At 47.0% G+C, this 25,183-nt stretch overlaps 1 protein-coding gene across 3 annotated transcripts in view; it reads left to right on the forward strand.

The window, feature by feature from the left end:
- The window catches only part of SYN2 (synapsin II), a 408,886-nt gene that overhangs the window by 201,454 nt on the left and 182,249 nt on the right, over nucleotides 1–25,183 (forward strand). For all 3 annotated transcript variants that reach the window (XM_075005593.1, XM_075005591.1, XM_075005592.1), the window contains exon 5: nucleotides 2,797–2,886. In XM_075005593.1, coding sequence (XP_074861694.1) covers nucleotides 2,797–2,886 — 90 coding nt within the window. The remainder of the gene's footprint in view (nucleotides 1–2,796; nucleotides 2,887–25,183) is intronic.

The raw sequence follows: 25,183 nt of genomic DNA on the forward strand, positions 1-25,183 counted from the left end.
TGTTTTCTAAATGTTCTGATACAGCAGGTAGCGAGGCAAGAGTCATGTGCTTAATAGGTAGAATCTGTTTGTTGATTTCAAATTCAGGGGCTTCACGAGTTTTGTGATTGGAACAGGAATAAATGAGGCCCTGATTAACCAATTAGCACTCAGTGCACTTGTACAGGGCCCCACAAACTTGTAGGAGATGGGGCAGAAACAAAATTAAAAATTGAGTAGTTCTGGGATCCCTCGCTCCATGTTGCAATGCTGTTCCCGACCTGTTCACCCTCCTCATTCTGGGGGCAAGTTGTTGGTCAGCTGTGAGGAGTGACTGAGGGTCTGCAGGCTTGGAAGCCAGTGAGGAATATTGGGGGAGCAAGGGATGTGGTTATTGGACCTCAGATTTTTGAGGTTGTGGCAAGCAGCAGGTTTGTCAGGGCAGCTGTCAGGATAAATGGAGGTTGGTGGTAGATGTTTGGATATATGTGGAGTGGGAGGATCATGCAGCAGTATGTGTGTGGAGTGGCATGGGAGGACACTTGAGGGGAGGAAAGAAGGACATTCTGTGGTTTCTGTGAGGTGGGCAGGGGAGCTTTTTAAGGAAGGTGGGAGGCCCCAAATATCCTTAGTGTGCAGGGATACAAATCTGAGACTGGGATAAATAATAGAACTTCAGGAATTCTACTCATAAGCCTCTCTATTTTGGTGTTCTGCATAATTTATTTTCCCTTGTCTTCATTATAATGTTATATTAGATGCTATTCGGCTAGTTGGACAAGGTAGGTGAGGTAATATCTTTTGTTGGACCAACTTCTTCTGCTGAGAGAGACAATCTTACTAACTCACACACAGTTCCTCTTTTTGTCTTTGTAAGTGTAAAAGCTTGTCTCACCTGTAGGAGATGGTCCAATGAAAATATTACCTCAAACACCTTGACTTCCTGTTATCTTGGGGCTGACAGCTAGGACAACTGTAGTAATGCTGCATATATCCAGCATATATTCATCTTTTGCTGAGAGCTACTCAATTCTCAGGCATTTTCCATGGGTCTTACAGAGTTAAAAATATGTTTATGAAAAACCAAGAGCTTTGTAAACACCATTAATCTATCACAATTAAATGAATCAAATAAATTAAATTAATCAAATTTTTGGTGCCAGTTGTAAATTCCAACACAAAAGGTTTTATCTACCATATTTCCCTTCTAGAGTTTTTGGTATGCCCTGAGCTCTTACGGTATGTCTATACTTACTTGGGGGTCAGTGCACCACGATCAGTCTTCCAGGGATTGATTTGACTGCATGTGTGAAGATGCGGAAAAATCTGTCTCTCTGGGCTTGACTGTCGACCCTGGTACTCCACACTTATGTGTAGAGTAAGGGATGTCAGCACGAGCCTGAAGATCCCTGATCCTACATCAAGGAAAAAAGTCAATCCTGATATGTTGATTCTAGCTATGCAAATGGCCTTAGCCCAGGCCTTAATTGCTTTTAACAGATTAGGTGTTTGATGAGACTACATGGTGCTACAGAGTGTTATTGTTCATTACTTTTTTTTTTAAACCAGCAAAGTGGCATATATATTTTTTACCAGAATTTTGTTATGCTAAGTTGTGTATGTCTGAAGCTGGCATATAATACAGCCCACAGATATTCCCAGTAGTATCTATTTAATATGAAGTTCATCTTCATTTTCTATTTGAAAGTACTGAATATTAGGCTATATCTACAGTAGCCCAGAAGATCGACTTGCTCAGGGTCGATCTTCTGGGTTTCAATTTTGTGTAACTGGTAGGTACAAACAAAATGAACCTCTCAGGGTTCACAGTTGACTCCTGTACTCCTTGCTTAATGCTTATTACATAGCCTTATTGCTTTGCACTGTTAGGCTATGTCTACACTAGGCAAAGTAACTCAACTGTAGATACGCAATTTTATCTATGACAATTGTGTGACTAGAATTGACGTATCTGCATTTGGCTTACCTGGCCATCCTTACTGAAGGTCAGTTGAAGGGAGAGTTTCTCCCATCGACCACCCATACTTCTCCAGTCTTGCAAGAAGTACAGGGGTCGACTGAATCCCCTGAGAGGTCGATTTTGTATGTCCTTACCAAAGGGGTAGGTCCCTGAGTGGTCACTCTGCTGGGCTACTGTAGACATAGCCTGAGCTACTGCAGTCCATACTAGAGGTGACTGCATTTCTGTGGCAGGTAAATGGAGTGTTGCATACTCAGTTAAATAATTGGATCTTTTTTGGCTAAAGGTATTGAAGGATAGTCTTGTGATTAAGACACAGAACAAAGAGCTGGGAAATAAAAGTTTTCTTTGTTGCTGTCCTGACATCCGCTGTAATCGTGAGAAATCAGTTAGCACCTCTCACTGTTTCTCCTTGCAAAATCAATCAGCAACTGAGCAAATGTGCTAAGGGCCTTCATTGCTTGATAATTGGAAAATATCTTAAAATCTTGAGATGGAAGGTACTAAAGAAGTGGAATATTTCTTATACAAATATGTTATCACAAAATACACTTAAGTTACATCAAGTAAAGGGTATCTAAAGCCATTAGCCTAATGTGTGTTGTCAGTACATGTGCTATGCAATAATTAGGTGTTATATATGCATTTCATTAGTACACAGAAAGAACCTCAGTCTGGCTGAATTTAAAGCAGCATAACTTTCATATGTGTTTGATCTGGAGGTGTTTTTTTGTTTTTGAAATGCACCAATTAAAATGCAGAATTACAGTTTGGAGGTCATTTCAGTAGAATCTGTTTTTTGCCCTTCAGCATTGTTGTTCTGTTTTCTTTTACAGTTTGCCCAAATGGTGTCCATCTACAAAACTCTGGGTGTGGAGAAGTTCCCTCTAATTGAACAAACATTCTACCCAAATCACAAGGAAATGGTAAGTGCAAAAAATAACATTAAAAGCCAATTACTGTATGAGTAGACTTGGAGCTATAATCAGTCACGTTTCATTCTTTCATCATGTCTATTTTTTAAATTCCCTTTTGGAAATTTTCAGTGGCATACTAGTTGGTGACCTCTTGAACACATCTTGGGGGAAATTGAAAGATTACTTCTTCAGCTTTGAAATAGACAAACTTGTTCTAACGAACAAAAGAATGTCAATTCTACAATGCAGGGGACGTTTCATGGGAGTGTTGATGGACTAGTCCTGCAAGATGCATTCTCAAATACTTATCTTTACTGGTGGTAAAGGCAGTGTGAAACATTTGTATGGAACCATGGACCCATCCAAAATCAAATTGTTTCAGGAACTCTTACCTTCATACATTTGAGTTGATGCTGTTTACAATTCCCATATTTTCTTCTCACCCAACAAATGCTCTCGCTTCACCCAGGAATACCAAATATTTTATACCCTTTGATATTATTCTCAAATGATTCCATAAATTTGTGGTCTTTCAGAAGTTCCATGTGGCTGCTCCCTCAAACATCTTCTTTGGAAAATTGTCAAGCAAGATCTAGTGCTTTTCTCAGTCCACAGATTTCTGGAGGTAGAAGGTTGCCAGTGAGCCACGTGGCATCTTGTGCAGATACCAATCCTGTTCCTAATGCCAACTTCCTATCTATTAAATGAGCTGTTGAGGCCCTATAATCCTAAACTCAGTAGCCGCAGTATCCAAGATACCACATATGTCATAATCCCTAGTGCAAGGTTGCTAGGTAACACTTGGGATTACTAAGAATTTTGGGATAGCTCTCTTAGATAACTTAGAAGTTAGTCAGCTGGCAGTAGAAACATGTCAGTTTCTCTCTTTCATGGGAGAGGAGAGCACATGATTTCTGCCACCACGTGAAGACCCACTGATGTGTTGGGATTCCCTCCTAAACCTTGTTCCCCTCACTTCCCAAGAACTCAGTTCAACTCCCACCATTGCAATTCAGCTGATTTTGTTTGACATACAGCAGTGCGATGCTGAGTTGATCTGATTCAGATGCAGGGTACATCGTAGCTTCAAAATATCACAGAGGTAGCTGAGTTAGTGTGTATCTTCAAAAACAACAAGAAGTCCTGTGGCACCTTATAGACTAACAGATATTTTGGAGCATAAACTATCTGACGAAGTGGGTCTTTGCCCACAAAAGCTTATGCTGCAAAATATCTGTTAGTCTATAAAATGCCACAGGACTTCATAGCTTCAAAGTTACACCGAAGCCTCACTTTATAAACATTACATATCTCATATTTTTGGATGAGCTTGGTTGCTTTGCAAGAACTAATCCTGGTCCACATACTTTCCTTGCTTCAACTTTCTCTTTGCCTCATCTCTATGTTCCGAATGTCTTTTCCCTTGTTATCTAGTTCCTAATAGTTCTTCGTAAAGGGTCCCCATGGGTGCTCCGCCTTTAGCACTGCTGTACCCAATGGCCATAGATTTGTGGATGGCAGTGTCTCCTCTTCCCCCGCCCAGCTGTCCACGTGTGCAGGACACAGGCCTGTAGCACTGACTACGCATACAGGGGCAGCTGGCTCCTCAGTTCTTCTGTGACTGCTGCCTACTTTGGTGGCAAGAGCAGCTCCCTCACCTCAGTCAGCTGAAAAAGAGAATCAGAAACAGAAGTCCTGTAGCTTACCTTCGGTAAACATCTCAATAACAGAAGGAAAATAAGACAACAGAGAAAAGCTGCAGACACAGTTTCTCTCACGCGGCTCTAGCCGCTGCCAGAAGAGTCAGGCAACAGCAGCTCTGTATCTGGCAGATGGAGCAGGCTCTGAGACCTATGGACGACACTCACAGTGACTCCCCCGTCGGGCATAACCCACAGAAGGTTGAGACTACTGATAGTGCTTTGAGGTGGACAAGCCCTGGAGATAAGGGGGAATTCCCTGGAGCAAAGAAGAGGTTGCATACTTCCTCTGCGTCTGTCTCCCTGATGGTGAAACCGACCAGACACACGCTACCACCCTCCCTACTTCTAAAGGGGCAGCTATGGGTGTTTTGCCAAAGAGGTGGCATAAGGAGAGGGCTCGCCCCTCTTCAAATGGAAAGACGGTGTGGCTTTTCGATTCAGCCTGGCACTGCAGAATTAGTTGACTAAGAAAAAGTACACACCAGCTTCCACACAGAGTACACCAGTGCCATCAGCTCTTAGTGCTGACAGGCCAGCACCAGCAAAGCGCACAAAAGCACTTAACCTGTCTTCAGCTGTTGTTGTGCTCTTGGCACCGACAGTGCAGTGGGCTCTGGTACCAATGCCCCCTCCACCATTTATAACACTACTGCAGGGGAGCTTTCAGTCACCTCGGTACCGGTCACCCCGCTGCTTCACGAGGGCTCTCTACGCAGGTCAAGGCTTTCACATTCAGCCACTCCAGCTTCTGATTCAGCAAGTTTCTCTGACTCGGATGATGATATCCTACCTCAGAAAACAGTGAGAAAACCTTCATCCAAGCCAGTACAACTACCAGAGCAACAACAGCAGTAGATGCCACCACCCATGCCACCCAGCTGGCCATACTAGGATCTGTGGGCGGCTTTTGTCAGCAGCGCTTTCCCCAGCCATTACCTCAGCCTCTACTGATGACCAGACCTCAACCCCTTAGTATCCAGTCACTGGACAGGGCTGAGATTTCAGAGCTTGAGGACTATGGGAGATGATTAGGGGAGATGATCGGTCAAATTCTCCACTCCCATCACAATTCTCTCCCTTGGCATCTGTTAGCCGGCGGCCAGGTAATGTGCGGTGAGGTACCAACTATGCCCTTGTTATCATCCAAGTTTAAAACTACAAGAGCAGAGAGCTCGTCGCTGCAAGCAGCCAAGACAGGCTGACGGACTCCCCTGGGTCCTAAGCAACCCAGTTTTTTACTGTTAGAGCAGGCAGCTCCTAGCACTCTTACCTACGGCCAGGCTGTTGTAACCAAATGGTTAAAGTTCTTTTGTTGTGCCGGCTGTGTTGCAGTGACAAAAGGGTTAACAAAAATAGTTAGGCTTGGATCTTAACTAGTTACAAGTTTATTAAGCTACAGTTATAAGCGTGTGGTTACAAAAGGCTATTGTTTACTTCTTATATGCTAGCAAAGTACAGGTGTTAACAAGTTACGTTACAATCCAATACAAAGATATCTGTTACCATCTAACACAATGATATCTTGGCACTAGTTACAGAGCTCTAATTCTTTAGCTGTGCACAAAAAAAGTCAGAGACCTAGCATGGGTGTATCTTACCCTCTCTGCGTCTCTCGATACCAGCGTAGCCAAGCCGGATCGGTCACTCAATTCCGCGGAAAGACGAATACGAGGTTGGGCGTCCCCAGTAGTGGACCTCGGGAGGCAATCACCTGACCCGACCAGCAGGAAGTTGGTTGAAATGCACTCAAAATTAGAGTTCTGCTGGACCCATCTTTTATACCCCTTTTGGGTTATGTATTCTCTTTCTTATCTATGGTGCCAGATCATACTGGTTTGTCTTTGTGACTCCAGTTTGTTACAAGGGCATTTCTACTTAGTTTGCACTTGTAAGACAAGAGATAAACAATTTAGGAGTACAGGACATTCTTTTGTGCGGGCGGGGCACGTCCCCTTCTGAGTGATTGTGTGTGTGCATCATATTGATCAATGCCAGCTGGGGTGATTTCTTGAGGGTTCACCCCCCCGCCCATGTTGACAGTCTGGCCTGTTAGCCTTCTAGCTGTACTTTCTGCTTCTCAGGGTCACGATAAGCTAGCATATCTGGGCCTCAATGAGGGCATCAAAGACTGTGCTGTCAGCAGCCATTTCCGTGCCCTGTGTGCTCCTCAGTGGGGGGGGCAACGAGCAAGCTGGCTTGTAAGGGGGAGACTCTGTCTGGCTACATTCCACCCCCTGATGCACCACACTACATCCCAGAACGCAAGGTGGTGGTGATGCCAGCACCTTTTGCCCTCCTTGGGGGAAGTCTAAAAGTGCCCAATGATCCGATCAGTACGTGGGGAATCGCGGAACTGGCTAGGATCACTTGTCAGCTCCATGTATCGGATTTGCGTGGAGGAGATAGCCACGTCAATTAGTCTCCTAACGATGCACAGTGTTATACAAGACACAACTACTATGATAAGAACAATCAAAATAGTGGTTACAATAGAGTGCAGGAATGGAGTAAGAGAAAATTCTAATTGTTGAGCTAACCATTTTAATCATGAGATAGTTACAGCATGTAAGATTTTAACTGCATCTTTGATGGCAGATACATCCTGTTTAATCTGTTCTGAGTGTTTACCTAAAAGCAGCAAGATTGGTTAATTACAGCACAAAATCCTCCTTGTTGGGCCAGGACTACATACTTTGAGACCCACCCATCGCTTGCTGACACTCAGACAGAGAACAATTAGACAGGAAGGCAGATGGGAATTATGGTATAATCCAGAAAGTTCAAACCGGTTACCTCTACCCACACCAGCGTGGGTGGGAGGACAGGACAGAAGGGCCCAGCTTAACCTTGGAGCTTCCTCGCACGCGATGGCTTCCACTCCGAGGAATTACAAGCAAGACACTCAGTTCCACGAAAGTTTAAACCGGTTACCTCTACCCACACCAGCTTGGCTAGGAGGACGGGACAGAAGGGCCCAGCTTAACCTTGGAGCTTCCTCGCACGCGATGGCTTCCACTCCGAGGAATTACAAGCAAGACATTCAGTTCCACCCTCCCAGCACCCGGGACAACAAGGTTGTCAGGGACTCAAATCCCAGCAAGCCTCATCCCGTTACAGGGTACAATAACAAAACCAGAACCAGAACTTCCCACCAATCATTCAGGTTCAGAGGGACAAACTTAATTCCCAATGTGGTAGAGGAGTTCAGCAGGGTACACATCCAGCAATCTGTGGCACCAGCGGTGGAGACGATGGACTGGATGGCATTCCTGAGGGGATGCTTAGGCGTAGCAGAGGTCAGCAAGGTTGTCAGGAAGATGACGAGGAGTTCAGGTGCCATGCTGTCATCTGGGTTGAAGGTAGCTACAACACAACTAGGCCTATAGCAATTACTAAGAGTCTCTTAGTATTAATGTGGCATCTAGCAGCATGCATATATTATATACATTAAAGTTCTTTGGTGTGTACTGATGTTACAGGTGGCCATTGCCTTGCTTCCTCCCAGGGAGATGTGTATTCCAGGTGGTTCCTTCTTTTCTGGAGAGAAAACACAAGGTCAGCCGGTCTTGGATGTGATCCAAGCCTCGGTAATGGTTATTGGTTCCCTTTAGAGCCTAAAGCACTCTACACCCTAACCTTTGTATGAGTGCAGTACATGAGTCTGTGTTCCCAGACTAGGGTGTTTAATTACAACAGTATCTCCAGGATTAGATTTGGAGTCCTTGAGTGGTGCAGCCGAAGTTTGAGGAATTTTCCCCTGTAGGGAAGAATCCTCTGCTGATTGGACTGCCCGTAGGGGTTTGCTCATTGTTTAGTCTCTGTACAACCTCATCCAGCCTGTTTCCCCAAGTGCCATCCGTGGGCTTCAGGTGGTTTTTTAACAGCCCATTCCAGCGCTCGACTATGCCGTTGGACAGGGGTCGGTACGGGTGGTGGTAAGTCCATTGAATTCCATGCTTAGTAGCACACTCTTGTACTACTTTGTTTTTAAAGTGTGAGCTGTTGTCAGACTGGATTTCTTGGGGTACAGGGACAATTGCTGTTAAGCGGTTTAGTCCCATAATTGTGGACAGTCCTGTTGCCAATGGGGCAGGGTATGCAAAACCAATTCCTGAAACAACTTCCATTCCAGTCAAGAGGTACTTACACCTTTGCCTGGTAGTAGGAAGTGGGCCAATGTAATCAACCTGCCAGGTTGCCCATAGTGTTTTCCCATCTCTTAGTCTGGCAAATCGCTGTCCTTCAGCTATGTGTTTTCAGGTTTTAGCACAGATAGTACAGGCTTGCAACAGGTCTCTGGCCTGTTGGTGAGTGATAGGCCACCCCCTGATATGTGCTTGCCGTACCAGCTCATCACTCCCTGTGTGCCCCAGAGTCTCATGCAGCCATAGATACAAATGTTCCCAATCTGCTTGGGTGGCAGAGATCTGGGCTGCTGCATCTGCCAGGTTATTTAGCTGTGCAGCCGGGGTGTTATTCTTTTGGTGGGCTGATGCATGTCCTATACTTAGGGGTTGCTCGGTGGCATGGTGGTACTCACTAGGCATTCCCACCTTCCATAGGGATTCCTTAATTAAGGTGGAGTTCTGTGCAGTATCAGCTATCCGGCATGGACATTCCTCTACCCATCCCGAGAACAAACAAACAATAACCAGCACATTTTAAAAGATTTACATTTGGGTAGCTGAATGAAGCTCATTTATAACTGCAGGAACAGTCCTAAAGGCAGAGATCTAGTTGTCAGAACTGTCTTTACAGGTTTGCCCACGTCATGGGCTTGGCAGACAGGGCAAGCCAGACAGTAGTTTGGGCTACTTAGGATAATTTGGAAGCAAACCAATTTGCTTGAACAGCAGTAATCATCCCCATGCTTCGCTTACATGAGTCAGGCTGTTAATAAGATAAGCACAAACATAAAATACAAAACCACATTCTTCATTTTAAAAGGAGATTCATGATGTTTAGGTTGTTCTTCAGTAACTACCAGCTTTCCTGTGTTTCTGAAAGACAAAAGAATACTTTTCTACCCCCTTTGGGGTGGCAGGTTACATATTGGAATACTCCATTTACAAATATGCTCAGTTCTTTCTAAACTCTGCAGGCTACTCACTCTGAATTTTCTCCAGACCCTTAGAGTTAAGGACTTACTCACTTACTCTTAACCTCAAATCACATGCTTATTTTCCAAAGTGACATTTTATTGGATATTACCATTTTAAGTATCACTAAAGGGATTTAGATCCTTTATACCTATATTGAAAGGTGTCCATATCGTAAGGCATCCCCTCCTTATGGATGCACCAGCAGGACAAACAGACAGACAGACAGACAACATTGAGCAAAACTCCATGACATGACACAAACACGTGTTAGCAAAACAATTAATGTGAACAAAACTCCATGACACATACACATACACATACACCACAACATAAATGTTTACATAACTACACTTTGTACCACAAAGAGTTAAGAACTTGAACTAAAGCTTTCAGACTTGGGCAGTTTCTTCAAGGTCTTATAATCTGGGCTTTTGTCCAAGGAGCTGTATCTCACAGCCAGATACAAAACTACTCCAATATTCCTTTTTCTCTTTTAGTTTACAAGCAGTTCTCTGCTTACAGAGCTGCAACCGTGATTTCTCTGATTGTCCCCAGTTCTTTTCCAACATTCCCTCGTCCCATTTAGGGTCACGCCATCCTTCCTGGGTGAATTCCTTCTCTATGTTGGGGAAATCCATGTTGTTTATCATGACTGGTTTCATTTTGTCACTGTGGTACAGCCTGTGTCACAACCCTGCTCGCTGCGCCAATTCTGTTAGCCGGCGGCCAGGTAATGTGCGGTGAGGTACCAACTATGCCCTTGTTATCATCCAAGTTTAAAACTACAAGAGCAGAGAGCTCGTCGCTGCAAGCAGCCAAGACAGGCTGACGGACTCCCCTGGGTCCTAAGCAACCCAGTTTTTTACTGTTAGAGCAGGCAGCTCCTAGCACTCTTACCTACGGCCAGGCTGTTGTAACCAAATGGTTAAAGTTCTTTTGTTGTGCCGGCTGTGTTGCAGTGACAAAAGGGTTAACAAAAATAGTTAGGCTTGGATCTTAACTAGTTACAAGTTTATTAAGCTACAGTTATAAGCGTGTGGTTACAAAAGGCTATTGTTTACTTCTTATATGCTAGCAAAGTACAGGTGTTAACAAGTTACGTTACAATCCAATACAAAGATATCTGTTACCATCTAACACAATGATATCTTGGCACTAGTTACAGAGCTCTAATTCTTTAGCTGTGCACAAAAAAGTCAGAGACCTAGCATGGGTGTATCTTACCCTCTCTGCGTCTCTCGATACCAGCGTAGCCAAGCCGGATCGGTCACTCAATTCCGCGGAAAGACGAATACGAGGTTGGGCGTCCCCAGTAGTGGACCTCGGGAGGCAATCACCTGACCCGACCAGCAGGAAGTTGGTTGAAATGCACTCAAAATTAGAGTTCTGCTGGACCCATCTTTTATACCCCTTTTGGGTTATGTATTCTCTTTCTTATCTATGGTGCCAGATCATACTGGTTTGTCTTTGTGACTCCAGTTTGTTACAAGGGCATTTCTACTTAGTTTGCACTTGTAAGACAAGAGATAAACAATTTAGGAGTACAGGACATTCTTTTGTGCGGGCGGGGCACGTCCCCTTCTGAGTGATTGTGTGTGTGCATCATATTGATCAATGCCAGCTGGGGTGATTTCTTGAGGGTTCACCCCCCCGCCCATGTTGACAGTCTGGCCTGTTAGCCTTCTAGCTGTACTTTCTGCTTCTCAGGGTCACGATAAGCTAGCATATCTGGGCCTCAATGAGGGCATCAAAGACTGTGCTGTCAGCAGCCATTTCCGTGCCCTGTGTGCTCCTCAGTGGGGGGGGCAACGAGCAAGCTGGCTTGTAAGGGGGAGACTCTGTCTGGCTACAGCATCCTCCACTGGCTAGACTACGCCATCACCCACCTCCCTGTAGGGTGACAACCCCAGGTCTTTTCAAGACCTCATCAAGAGGGTGTCAGATAGGCTTGTAATATCCCACTTGACCCTGAGGGATACACATCACCAGGTGGCTAACATCTTATACTCATCCACCCAGAACAGGGTGGCAATACCAATTAATGAAGCCCTCCTTGATCCAGCCAGGTTTCTGTGGAACACCCCAGGCCTCATTCCACCCATGTGAAAGAGACTGGATCAAAAGTACTATTTTGCCTCAAAGGGTGCTGAATTTCTCTTCTCCTACCCACCCTCTAACTCACTAGTAATAGAGGCTGTAAATCAGGGTAGGCAGCTGAATTCCAGATTCACCCTGGGATCTAAAGAGTGGAAAAGGCTGGATGCCCTGGGGAAAAAGTTGTACTCATCAGCTAACCTAAAAATTCACATTGCCAATTATGCGGCATTGCTTGCAAAATACACACACTTCGTCTTTGACCAACTTCATACTTTTATTGAAACAATTGCAAATAACAAAAGAGATCAATACAAGGCCCTCATGGGAGAGGGCTCGCTCATTTCAAGGACAGTCTTACAATTAGCCCTGGATGCAGCAGACATCACCGCTAGGTCCCTAGTGTCAGCGCTGGTAATAAGGTGGGTGTCGTGGCTACAACTATCTGGGTTTCGCAGGGATGGCCAAACCACGAAAGAAGACCTTCCTTTCAAAATATCTCAACTCTTCACAGAGAACACAAACGAAACACTTCACTCCCTCAAAGACTTGAGGGTCACCTGGTGTATCGTGGGCATCCAAACGGGCACTGCAAAACATAAACAAACCAGATAATTCAGTTACAGGTATAAACCATCTCCATTCAGTAACAGACACTATGAAAACAAACGATGTCAGAAACAATTGAGGAAGACAGATCAGCTTCTGACCCAGCAGGCTCCGGCCTCTCTGTCATTTTGAAGATTTGGTTGAGAGTTGCATGGTCCCTATAGCTAGCCAGCCAGAACTACACACCATCTTCAGCTCAAGGCTAGGAGCATTCTACCGTGCATGGCAAGCCAATACCACACAGAAGAAAACAGCATGTTGAAGAACCATACCAGATCTCAGAAATCTAAACCGGTATGTACTCTGTCAAACATTCAAGATAGTGACATTAGCCATGATCATCCCTGCACTACTGAAAGGGGATTGGCTGTCCACTCTCGACCTCAAGGATGCTTACTTTCATGTTGCCATCCACCCATCGCACAGATAATTCATCAGATTTGTGATAGTGAAATGACACTTCCAATACGGGGTGCTACACTTCAGCCTATGCACAGCACCAAAGGTTTTCTGAACAAACCTAAATCTTTCCCTACCTAGATGACTGTCTAATAAGGGGCCACTCTTCAGCTCAGAACCAACAGGCAACAGCTTTGACCTGAACACTGTTCTCCTATCTGAGTCTATGTATAAAGCTACCAAAGTGCACCCTGACACCGACTCGCTCAAGATCATAGGGACACTTTTGGGTTGCCAGATAGCCACTGCCTCTATACAGACCACAGGCAATCCAAGACCTCATTCTCACACTGCAGGTCAGTCCCAGTTTAATTGCCAGGCAATATCTATGTCTCCTTGGTCACATGTCAGCAGCAATCTCTTTCGTACCTCATGCATGCCTCTGGATGAGACCAGTGCAGGCCTGCTTCAGAGCAGGGTTCAGGCCCCATGTCCATCCACTGAACAAAACACTGAGCATCCCAGCTACAGCCAGGGACTCTCTCAATTGGTGGATGCAGCCACAGAAGGTATGCAAAGGGGTTCCCCTCTCCAACTACCACGATTACGATGGACGCTTCACTTCTAGGCTAAGGTGCCTACCTCAGGAGCCAAGTGGTTCAGAGCACATGGTCAACAAATGAGCGGCTCAAGCACATCAACCTTGTGGAGCTCAGAGCAGTATGGTAAGCCTGCATGCATTTTGCCACACATCTAACCAACCGTACACTCTGTATAATGATGGACAATACAGCAACAATGCACTACATTAACAAACAGGGCTGAGTACGCTCACAACAACTCCTCTGAGAAGCGGTGCAACAGTGGAAATTGTGTATCCCTTGCAAAATCCACCTTCTGACAGCCTACATACCAGACAGTGATAATCTACTTGTGGACAATCTTTACTGCAGTTTCCCTCTTGACCACAAGTGGGATATCTGCAGATCCACCATTACCATGTCTTCTGCAGATGGAGTTCCCAACTGTGGATCTGTTTGCTACAAATGCCAACACATGCTGCCTCCACTATTGCTCCGGACATGGATTAGTCTGCAATTCACTGTGGGATGCATTCAAGATCACATAGAATGCACCTTTAACATATACATTCCCACCGATTCCTCTCATTCAGAGGGTCATGCTCAAGATAAAGTGGGACAGGGCTCGGATCATACTACTAGCACCCCAGTGGCCCAGACAGACCTGGTTCTCAGAACTTCTAGAGCTGTTCAGATGTCCCCCATATTGGCTTTCTCCTGTCTCCTTGCTCTTCACCCAACAGAATGAGTCCATATGCCACCCAGCCATTGACTGCCTTCACCTCCACACCTGATTCCTGGTTGGCTGACAGATTCAGAGCTGCAAAGTCCATCTCAGTTCTGAATGATTCTCGAGAACAGTAGGTAACCTGCAATGAGAAAGACCTACTCAAAAAATGGCAACACTTCATAGCTTGGTGCCTCTCCCAAACATGTGATCTGATGCATGTGGGGATCCTACATATACTCACCTACTTCACCTTCAGCAAACAAACCTATTCCTCAAAATGATTAAGGCAGCCATATCGGCTTTCCACCCACCTATCGAAGACCACTTGGTCTTCACCCACTTGTTGGCCAGCCAGTTCCTTAGGGGCATCCACAACACACTCCCTCCAATTAAAGAACCAACACCTACCTGAGACATCAATTTGGTCCTCAGGGCCCTAATCGGCAAACCCTTTAAGCTGATAGTCACCTGTTCCTTGTTACACTTGTCCATGAAAGTGGCTTTCCTTGTTGCAGTCACCTTGGTACAAAGGGTCGGAGAGATCTGATGTCAGAACCACCATATGTGACCTTTTGCAAGGACAAAGTGGGCCTTCACACCCACCCTAAATTCCCCCCTAAAATACTTACCTCTTTCCACTGCAACGAACCAGTGTACTTACCTGTCTTCTTCCCTAAACCTCATACCAACGATAGCGACAGACCCAAGCATACCCTCAACGTCTGCCATGTCATGGCCTTCTACCTACAGCGAGAGTAGCCATTCTGGAAGATGACCCAACTCTTCATCTCCTCAGATGAAAGATCCCTTGGCATGCCTATCTCCAGACATAGGCTGCCCAGATGGATCTTTGGCTGTATAAGACTCACCTACAATAAGTTTAACAAGGAACCTCTGGCAGGTGTTTGTGCTCATTCCACATGAGCAATTGGTGCCTCTACAGTGTTCGTCCAGGGCGTGTCCACTGACAACATTAGCAGAGCAGTTACATGGGCATCTTCTCATACGTTCACTCAGCATTATGCCATACAAACCTTTGCCGAGATGCACAGTGCATTTGGCCAATCTCTACTGTTATCAGCTGATCTACACCATCTGAAGGACCCACTTCCAAGCAATGACACTGCTTTGTAGATACCTAAATATGGAGCACCCATGGGGACCCTTGAAGAAGAAGGAGAGGTTACTGGTAACCTCCAGTGACTGGAGTTTTTCAAGATTTTGTGTTCTGTGGGTTCACCACCACCCACCCTGCTCCCCTCTGCTTCAGATTCCTTCTTTGGGTTCTGGATCAGAGCAGAACATAGAAGGCAACTGCCTGCGTGTGCACAGTAAGTGCTGCAGGTGTCTCATGCCGGTGCCCTGTGTACACAGACAGCCAGGGGTGGTGGAGCACTGCTACCTACAAATCATCAGCCAGTGACTGTAGCAGCGCTGGTGCACCTAAAAGTGGAGCACCTCCAGGGACAACATCTGAAAAAACTCCAGTTACTGCACAGGGTGAGTAACCTCTCCTTTTCTGTTTGTTTTCCCTCTCATCTTCATTGGCTCAGACATTCTGTCTTAACCTGCTAACTTTGTCTTGTTTAGTACAAACATTGTTTTCAACTTGGTGACTTATTTCCTTTCCTACTTCTGTATTCCATAAAATGAGGCCTCCTTTATGAGTAAATTAACCATATCAGGCCAGGCCACAGCTACAGTTTGGAATGAACAAGGTGGAATCCTTACATAGTGGCTCATTTAATAAGACACTGGAGTGGACAAGACTATTCATCTCACACCCGCTGAAGACTGGGTGAATGCCAAAGGAGATACCTAACCCCTGGAGTTCTGTAGGCAAGCCATGGCAAAAACTTTTGTCCTTTCTGAAGAGATCAAAAGGTGAACACAGAGGAAGGATCAAAGAACTGAGAATAAATAAAGGTGATATTTTTTCTGGGGATTCATTGGACTATCCAACCTGCTAGCAAATCTGCAAGAGATTGCCCTTTATCTATATTTAGACCCTGCAGGATCTGCATGACTCTCATTATTAGTCTTATCTTGCAGTTGGCTTTTAATTTTTCCTTTGTTATCCTCTTGAAATATAGATTTTCCATAGATAGATTTGTGTGGAGGAAGGGCATTCAACTCTGCAGAGGTTGGAAATGGAAAGCCGTTTACCCTGGAACAAAGGATAAGCAATGAGGCACAAAGATGTCTCAGCACAAAGCCCTCAACCTTTCCTTTCAGCAATGTCTGTTGTATAATGTTGCATCATCATGACTGAAACATACCAGCTATGTCTACACTTGCCCCAAACGTTGAAGGGGACGTGGTAGTCAGGCTGATAGGAAATTACTAATGAAGTGCTGTGATGAATACGCAGCACTTCATTAGGCTAATTCTCCTTGGCGGCAACTTCGAAGTGTCAGATTTCAAAGTGCCAGCATGCCGTGTAGCCACGGGTACTTTGAAGTGCCTGCGGCTACACGGCATGCTGGCACTTCGAAGTTTGAAACTTCAAAGTTGCTGCAGAGGAGAATTAACCTAATGAAGTGCTGCGTATTCATCGCAGCACTTCATCGGTAATCTCCCATCAGCTTGATTACCGTGTCCCCTTTGAAGTTTGTAGCAAGTGTAGACATAGCCACCACGTACTGCTGCTGTGCCACAATCTGAACATTAGCAGTCAGTGACTGAACCACAGTTGCTGTGTAGCTCCATCTGACACTACATTACTAAGGCTAAAATCCTGCCTGACCCTATAGGAATCAGTAGCAAAAGTCCCACTGAGTTTGGGTGATTACCACGTCATCCACAGTCGCTCGTCTCCCTCTCTGGTTACTTCCTGGCAATTAGGCAGCATAAGGCTATAATTCTATGCTACCTTCTCAGCTTTTTGCAAGGGAGGCAAAATCCCTGTTCCACGAGAACGAGGATTCTGCACCATACAGACATAAAAAGCATTATTAATTTCGCACTGCCATTCTTTTTCCTACCCCATGTGCAACTTCAGTGAGAGGAACTTCAATCACAGCCATGTATTTCATCTGTGAGGTGAACAGGAGCTGTCCGGGAAGAAAGTTGTAGAACAATGTAGTCTGATGTAGAACAATGAATCTCAAATGGTATTCCAGAGCTTCAAAGATCTTTAGAGACCAGGAAGAACTTTCCATGACACAGTGTTCGTGCATTTGGTGACAAGGTCCAAAACTTTGTCATTTCTCCAGTTTTTGAAAAGTGAAACTTGAGAAATGAGCAAGAGTTCCTCGTTTTGTGGATGAATTCATTCTAAACGGAGAAATGGAATCACACTTTATCAAATCATAGTATACTTTCCCACATGCTAGATTCTATACACTTTGAGTACAGTAGATGGCGAAGCCCAAGCTATTCCATATTGACCTTCATGTGACTCATATGTGCTCTTTTAATTATGTTAGTAGCCTATAAAAAGCCCATTTTTGCTTGCATACCTGCTAACTAGATCTTACAAACATTAAAAATAAAATATTCCCTTGCTCAGTTATAGGAACTGGTTGAGTTCTCAGTTCATCTGCTTGTATCTTGCATGTAAAGCCTTGCAGAAAGACCACAATCTTCACCAAGTTCCATTGCTGGCTGTTCTCTTAAAGCATAGATTGAATTCAACCTATTAGTGTGTTTTTATTTTTGAGTGTATAAAATACTGTTGACAGATGATGAGACTGTTAACATACTGCAAGATGTGTTTGAGACTTGTTTCTTGTCCTCTTCCCTTACCTCTTTGGATTCTGTGCAGTAATTGTCCGCAATTCAGCCAGGAGGTTACTAGTTTGCATTTTGTTGAACTTCTTATTGCAGAAGATTTGATGATTTGTTGCATGTTAACAATTTCTTGTATAATGATTATTTTGAAATCAACTCAGTTTTGTCTCTGTATTGGATTGTTGTTTATTTTTCAAATATGCTACAGTGACTGAGGAAAGTTAGCTGCAGATTTTTGTTTTTACCTCTGGAGGAAGTACTGAAAATTCTCTGGCTCAGAACAAAAAATGCTAGATAGTTTTTATTGGAATTTCTGTGGTAAGAGGTAAGATGATCCAGTGTGGGGAGGGAGGAGTTTTTTCAATAGATGAGCTGAAGCTGTATCAGGGTAATGAATGTTTATTTTAAATGTTCTCAATCTCCAGCTTGCTTCGAGTTTGCTATTGCTTGTACAGGTAACTTCTGATTTTAGAAGATTTTTTTCTTCTCTTCCTGTCCACCGTTGTCCTACTTCTTTTCTCGTATTTAAAACTGTATATCTTGGGCAGGTATTCCAAAACACTGAGAATAGGAGATTTTTGAGCTCAGCAGGCTTAATGAACTGTTATGCTTCTATTTCTTTTGCTTCTTTCATACTTGAGTGGTCACTTGTGCCTGGCTCTCTTGTACTGTTTTTCCAAAGGCAACTAAAGGTAAGTCAACAAAAATGCCATTTTGCAGTGCAAGCTTGGGAGCTGCATTAATGGAAAGCTTTTGGAACCATGACATTTCACTACAAAAAGGATTAAAACTTTACAAATGGTGCTTTCTGAACTCATCACTGTTCAGATCCCGTGTTTGCAGCTTTCCTTTCAGAAATTAGTTTTCTTTTTTCACTACATTTTTGCTTCCTTACAGAATCTGCCATGAAATATTGGCCTTTTGAAGGACAAATTAATAACATTTAATTGGAAGGATTTTAAGAACAGTAAGACAGTATTTAGCCACTCAGTGATTTCAGTAATTACTTTTGATTTTTTTTTTCATTTTTTCTCTTGCCTAGCCTTGTGTTTTTCCAACATGTGAATATGAGTTACATTCAAATTGGGACCAAATGACATGACATAAGCTGTATTTCCTCTTGGACGTTCAGTGTAACACACTCAAGTTTTAGGAACTGGAAAGTGGACATTCTCTTTTAAAAACAGGTGATACAGGCTGCATCTCGCTAATTAAGCACCCGCGGTACCTGACTGGTGCCAGATGAGAGAATTTGCCAGACCATGGGAGGCCAATGTTGTCTAGCACATTACCATCACTTCCTCTGCTTACTAGGCTCTTAGAAGACATTTACAGGTGAATTACAGCTAAAAAACAGCACAGAACACTGAGAGTCAGAATTGGTGGCTGTAAACAAACTTTATGGGGCCATTGGAAACTTGGCTACATTGTGATAAGTGGTCATCCAACTAACTAAAATCATGCCTGACTACGGATGTTGGTGGATGAGAACATAAGAACATAAGAATGGCCATACTGGGTCAGACCAAAGGTCCATCCAGCCCAGTATCCCATCTGCCGACAGTGGCCAATGCCAGGTGCCCCAGGGAAGGAGAACAGAAGATAATGATCAAGTGATTTTTCTTCTTCGAGTGTCCCCGTGGGTGCTCCACAATAGGTGACGGGCTTGCCCGGCGCCGCAGATCGGATCTTCCAAGCAGTTTCTGCCGGACCGCGCATGCGCCGGCGCGCGCCGCTCCCTTGCGCGCTCCTGGCCATGTGCGCGATCCGGTCCCCGCCAGTTCCTCTTAACCGCCGTCGGCTGCAGACGGAATCCGACTAGGCTAAGGCCAAATAGCGTATTCAACGACTTTATCTGTTTTTTCTTTGAAGTTTTTCAGTTACTTAGGCTACTATAAGTTAGCCGGTTGTTATTTTGTAAAAAAAAAAAAAACAACAACAAACAAGCTACGAGAGGGACAGCTCAGCCCAGTCCCAGTAACAAGCGCCAGAGGCCAGGAGCTACGGCCATCAGCCCTCCTGCTGAGGCAGGCCATCGGACGGGGAAAACAGCACAAAGAAGGTGCTAAGTACCCACTTAAAAACTCAAAGACTCACCAACAATGTCCTCTTCAGGCTTTAAAAAATGTGAGTCCTGCCGAGAGGCGATGCCAGTGTCCGATGGGCACAGTCTATGCATAAGGTGCCTGGGGGAGTCCCATGTGGCACAGAAATGCGCCTTCTGTGCTAAATTAACAACCAGAGCACGGAGGGACAGGGAGATGCGGATCAAAATGCTGCTTCTTGACAAGGCCCTCCAGCCAGACGTGCTGGAGCGGCTGCAGCAGGAGGGACCCTCCGGGGCCCTTAAAAGGAAAGCTGCCTCCCTCACTTCATCAGCGCAAAAACGGAGGAAAGTTTCTCCGGCCCGATCCCTGCCGGCAGCAACAGTGAGCGGGACGGGAGGAGCAAGCAGCCCCCAGCCGCAGCAACAGCTGATCGGCGGCGGCACGGAGAGCCACGTGGAAATGGCTCAGCCTCCGATAATCAGCCAGCCGCCCCGCACCGCAGGCAGGGCGGCGGCTAAGCAAACGCCGGTACCGGCGGCACCGCAGACAGCGGCACCGACCCCCAGGGAACCGGCGGTGCAGGGCGCGCAGGCACGTAGCCTGCAGGCGCAGAAGGACACCGCACGTGCGGCACCGCCTTCGAGCGTGCCTAGCACGGTGCCGACGGGGCCGGGATCCCCCGCCCATCAGGGGGCGGAGTTACCTCCTCCAGGGAGGGGGAAGGCTGCTCACAAGAGGAGGCACTGCAGCCCCTCTCCGGACAGGGCTGTGGAGCTGCTTTCTCACAGCCCTCCGCTTATGTTGCAGACTCCAACCAGAAGGCAGGGGTCCCCCCTAGCCTACCCGGAGCCGCCTTCTCCATTTTTACAACCAGCCTCACCATGGCTGGCACCACCTTCACCCTTCCTGGGATTTGAACCGCTGGACTATTATGCTAAATCGCTCTCTCCAGTGTCTCAACGATCTCCCTCCCCCAGACGCAGAGGGTACGCACCAAGGGAATGGTCGAGGTCGCCTTCCCAGGAACAGTGCCTATACTGCCATGGTCGTCCCTACCACGCGGGGCACGGACACCATCGGCAATCTACTAGGGAAAGATCCCCACACACTACCTCGTACCCCCGAGGGCAATCGCGATCGGGGACAGAGACTCAAGCATCTCAGGGGGGACTGGTCATGGAACCCGGAGATTTTCCCTCGCAAACCTCCAGCGAGAGGGTGTACCATCACCAGCAGGAACCGGAAGGGTCCAGAGAGACGTACCCCAGCGGTTCCTCGTTCTCCTCCCCGGACGAGGCCACGGCCCTGGGGGACGTCCATCCTACGGACGATCTCAAACAGTTTCAGGAGCTGTTTAAGAGGGTGGCCTTCACACAAGGCATCCAGACAGCAGAGGTGCAAGAGAAACACCATAAGCTCCTCAAAAATTTGAGACCTCCGGCCTCCTCCAGAGTAGCAATACCGCTTGATGAAGCGATCTTAGAGTCCGCCACTACCATATGGCAGACCCCTGCAACTATTCCGCCGGTCCAAAAGAGAGCGGATAAGAAATACTTCGTGCCGGCGAAAGGCATGGAGTTCCTGTTTAGCCACCCACAGCCAAACTCCTTGGTGGTGGAGTCCTCGCAACAAAGATCAAAAACATCTCAATTTAAAACAGGGGGAACGGACAAAGATGCCAAGAAGCTAGAGCTGTTCGGCAGAAAGGTCTACTCCTCCTCTACTTTAACGTTGCGAATGGCAAATTACGCAGCGCACTTGGCGAACCATAATTTTGACAACTATTCTAGGTTAACCTCCCTCATGGACTCGCTTCCAGAGGACAAAAAGCCGTTCCTCAAGGCCATAGTGCAAGAAGGCTACGCGGCTGCGAGGATGGGAGTTCAGATTGCTTTGGACGTTGCGGACACAGCAGCACGTTCCACAGCAACTGCAGTGGTGATGCGACGGGAGTCCTGGCTCCAGACCTCGGGTATACCGAGAGATCTGCAGGCAAAGATAGTTGACCTTCCCTTCGTCTCGCAGAAGCTGTTTGCTGAATCAACTGACTCGGTCCTTCATTCCAGTAAAGATTCAAGAGCCACACTCAGGACCCTGGGGATTTACACCCCTCCATACACAAAGAAAAGGTACTACCCTCAGCAAAGGCGGTACCAGTACCAGCAACAGCGCCCCCAGTATCACAGGGGTTACGAGCAAGGGCGGCATCAGCAGCACCAGCAGTACAGAACTCCCAGGCGACGCTCACAACAGGGCCGTGCGTCCTCGGGGCGGGGCCAAAGGCCACAAGTTTGACATACAGATCCAGGGCTGCGCCATCACTACCATCGCACAAGGTCATCCGAAGCGGCTATTTCACCATTGCCTCCGACCATTCTACGACCAGTGGCAAAGGATCACCACAGACAAATGGGTGCTGGAGATCATAGCCACGGGGTACGCCATCCCCTTCCAGTCGCTCCCACCATCGCGACCTCCGCCCAAGCCCCACCTCCAGGAGGCCTCCCATGTAGCCAGGCTCAGGCAGGAGGTGGCCCATCTCGTGCTCATAGGGGCGGTGGAAAGGGTGCCGGAGCAACTGCAAGGAAAAGGGTTTTACTCCCGGTATTTCCTAACGGAGAAAAAGACAGGAGGCTGGAGGCCCATCTTAGACCTTCGCGGCCTCAACAGGTATCTGCGCAAACAACGTTTTCGGATGATCACGATTGCCTCCATCCTTACAGCACTGGACGATGGAGATTGGTTCGCAGCCCTCGATTTACAAGACGCGTACTTCCACATAACCATCCATCCGGCTCACCGGCGATTTCTCTGTTTCATGGTAGGCAACGAACACTTCCAATACAAAGTCCTACCGTTTGGCCTGTCCTCGGCCCCCAGAGTCTTCACCAAGACCTTGGCGGTGGTGTCAGCCTACCTGCACAGACAGGGGGTATTTATTTTCCCGTATCTGGACGACTGCCTGCTCAAAGGGGCCTCGAAGGGGGAGGTTCTCCGCATGATACGCGTCACAGCAAACACGTTCTCCTCACTTGGCCTGGTTATCAATCTGGCAAAATCAAAAATAGACCCCACACAGGACATAGAGTTCATAGGGGCTTGCATAAACTCGATCACGGCGAGAGTATACCTACCAGAGGCTCGCTTTCGAGCCATCGGTTCCCTCGTGCAAGTCATCACCTTCAGCCCTACGGTGCCGGTCTTGACGTGCTTGCAGCTGCTGGGCCACATGGCAGCGGCGACGTTTGTGGTACAAAACGCCAGGTTGCACATGCGCAGCATGCAGCACTGGCTGGCCAGTGTATACAAACCGGCAGTACACACCGTTCACAGGGCGGTGTCGCCCACATCCGGGGTGCGCAAATCCCTGCAATGGTGGGTAAACCCCAGGAACCTGCTAACAGGGGTACCCTTCCATCAGCCGCAAATCTCGGTTTTCCTCACCACAGATGCCTCCCTCATAGGGTGGGGAGCGCACATGGGCGAAGAGGTGACTCAAGGACTGTGGTCACCCACGGAACAGTCACTACACATCAATGTACTGGAGCTCAGAGCGGTGTTCAACGCCTGCAAACACTTTCGAGACCACATACAAGGCAAAGTCGTCGGGATCAGTACAGACAATACCTCCACCATGTTTTATATAAACAGGCAAGGAGGAGCTCGATCCCGTGCCTTATGCGCGGAAGCAATCCGCTTATGGAACTGGTGCATCGCCCACGATATAATCTTGAAAGCCTCATACTTGCCGGGTGCGCACAACATGAAGGCAGACCAGCTGAGCAGGCGTTTTGCGCTCACACACGAGTGGCAGATTCGTCCCGATCTGCTACGGCCGATTTTCCACGCATGGGGGTTTCCCCAAATAGATCTGTTTGCCACTCAGCACAACAAGCAGTGCCCACGATTCTGCTCCAGAGCAGGACTGGGCTGGGGGTCCCTGGGGGATGCGTTCGCGATCCAGTGGGGGGTCCCCTGCTTTACGCGTTTCCTCCCACAGTGCTGATCCACAAAGTTTTGCAAAAAGCCAGGAGGGAAAGGGCCCGGATGATCCTGATAGTCCCAACGTGGGATCGCCAACAATGGTTCCCCCTACTCCTGCGCATGTCGGACCGTCCACCGATGCCTCTTCCGGTGGCGCCGGATCTGCTCACGCAAGCCCAGGGGTCCATAGTGCATCCGCAGCCCCAAAGCCTGCGACTGCAAGCGTGGCTAATCCATGGCTCAGCTCCCTAGAGCGCACATGCACAGTGGAAGTACAGCAAGTCCTAGAAAGTAGCAGGAGGACTTCCACTAGGAAGACCTACAAACAAAAATGGACTCGCTTTACGGCCTGGTGTTCTACCAAACAACTGGCCCCCCTTTCGGTGCCTATACCTACAATTCTACAGTATTTACTGGACCTCAAGAGAGGAGGACTCTCGCTATCCTCGTTAAAGGTCCACCTCGCCGCCATCTCGGCGTTCAGACATGAGGAGGAAGGGCACACGGTGTTCGCCCACCCTATGGTTACCAGGTTCCTCAAAGGGTTGGTAAACCTCTACCCCCCTCGGAAACCGATTCCACCTTCATGGAACTTGGACCTGGTGCTTACCACACTCATGGGACCACCGTTCGAGCCCTTGGCCACGGTTCCCCTCCGCCTCCTTACAATAAAGACGACCTTTCTTCTTGCAATTACGTCAGCTCGTAGGGTGAGCGAGCTCGCGGCAGTCATGGCAACGCCACCCTGCACTGTTTTCTCCAAGGAGGCGGTAACCATACGGCTGCATCCAGCCTTTGTTCCCAAAGTTTCCTCCGAGTTTCACATCAACGAACCTATTGTTCTACCCTTGTTTTATCCAAAGCCTCATAACTCCAACGAAGAGGCGCGCCTACACCTCCCGGACGTGAGGAGGGCGCTAGCCTTCTACGTAGACAGGACCAAGTCCTTCCGGAAAACGGATAGACTCCTAGTCTCCCTCGCTCCCAAATCGAAAGGAGAAGGTCTCTCATCGCAGAGAATCTCAAAGCACATTGTATCCTGCATAAAAATGTGCTACGAGCTCAAAAAGACTCCTTTATCAGCCACTCCCAGGGCTCATTCCACCAGCGCGGTGGCAGCATCAACAGCCTTTTTCAAGGGCGTTGCGTTAAAAGACATTTGCAGAGCGGCGACCTGGTCATCCTACGACACCTTCGCCAAACATTACGCCCTTTACAGGGTATTCCAAGAGGATACCCAGGGTATTCCAAGAGGATACCCGTCTCTCCGCAGCGGTCCTCTCGGGGACAAGCTGCACATAATCCGATTACCCACCTCCTATCT

The sequence above is a fragment of the Carettochelys insculpta genome, chromosome 11 (assembly GCF_033958435.1).
Source record: "Carettochelys insculpta isolate YL-2023 chromosome 11, ASM3395843v1, whole genome shotgun sequence".
NCBI lineage: Eukaryota > Metazoa > Chordata > Testudines > Carettochelyidae > Carettochelys > Carettochelys insculpta.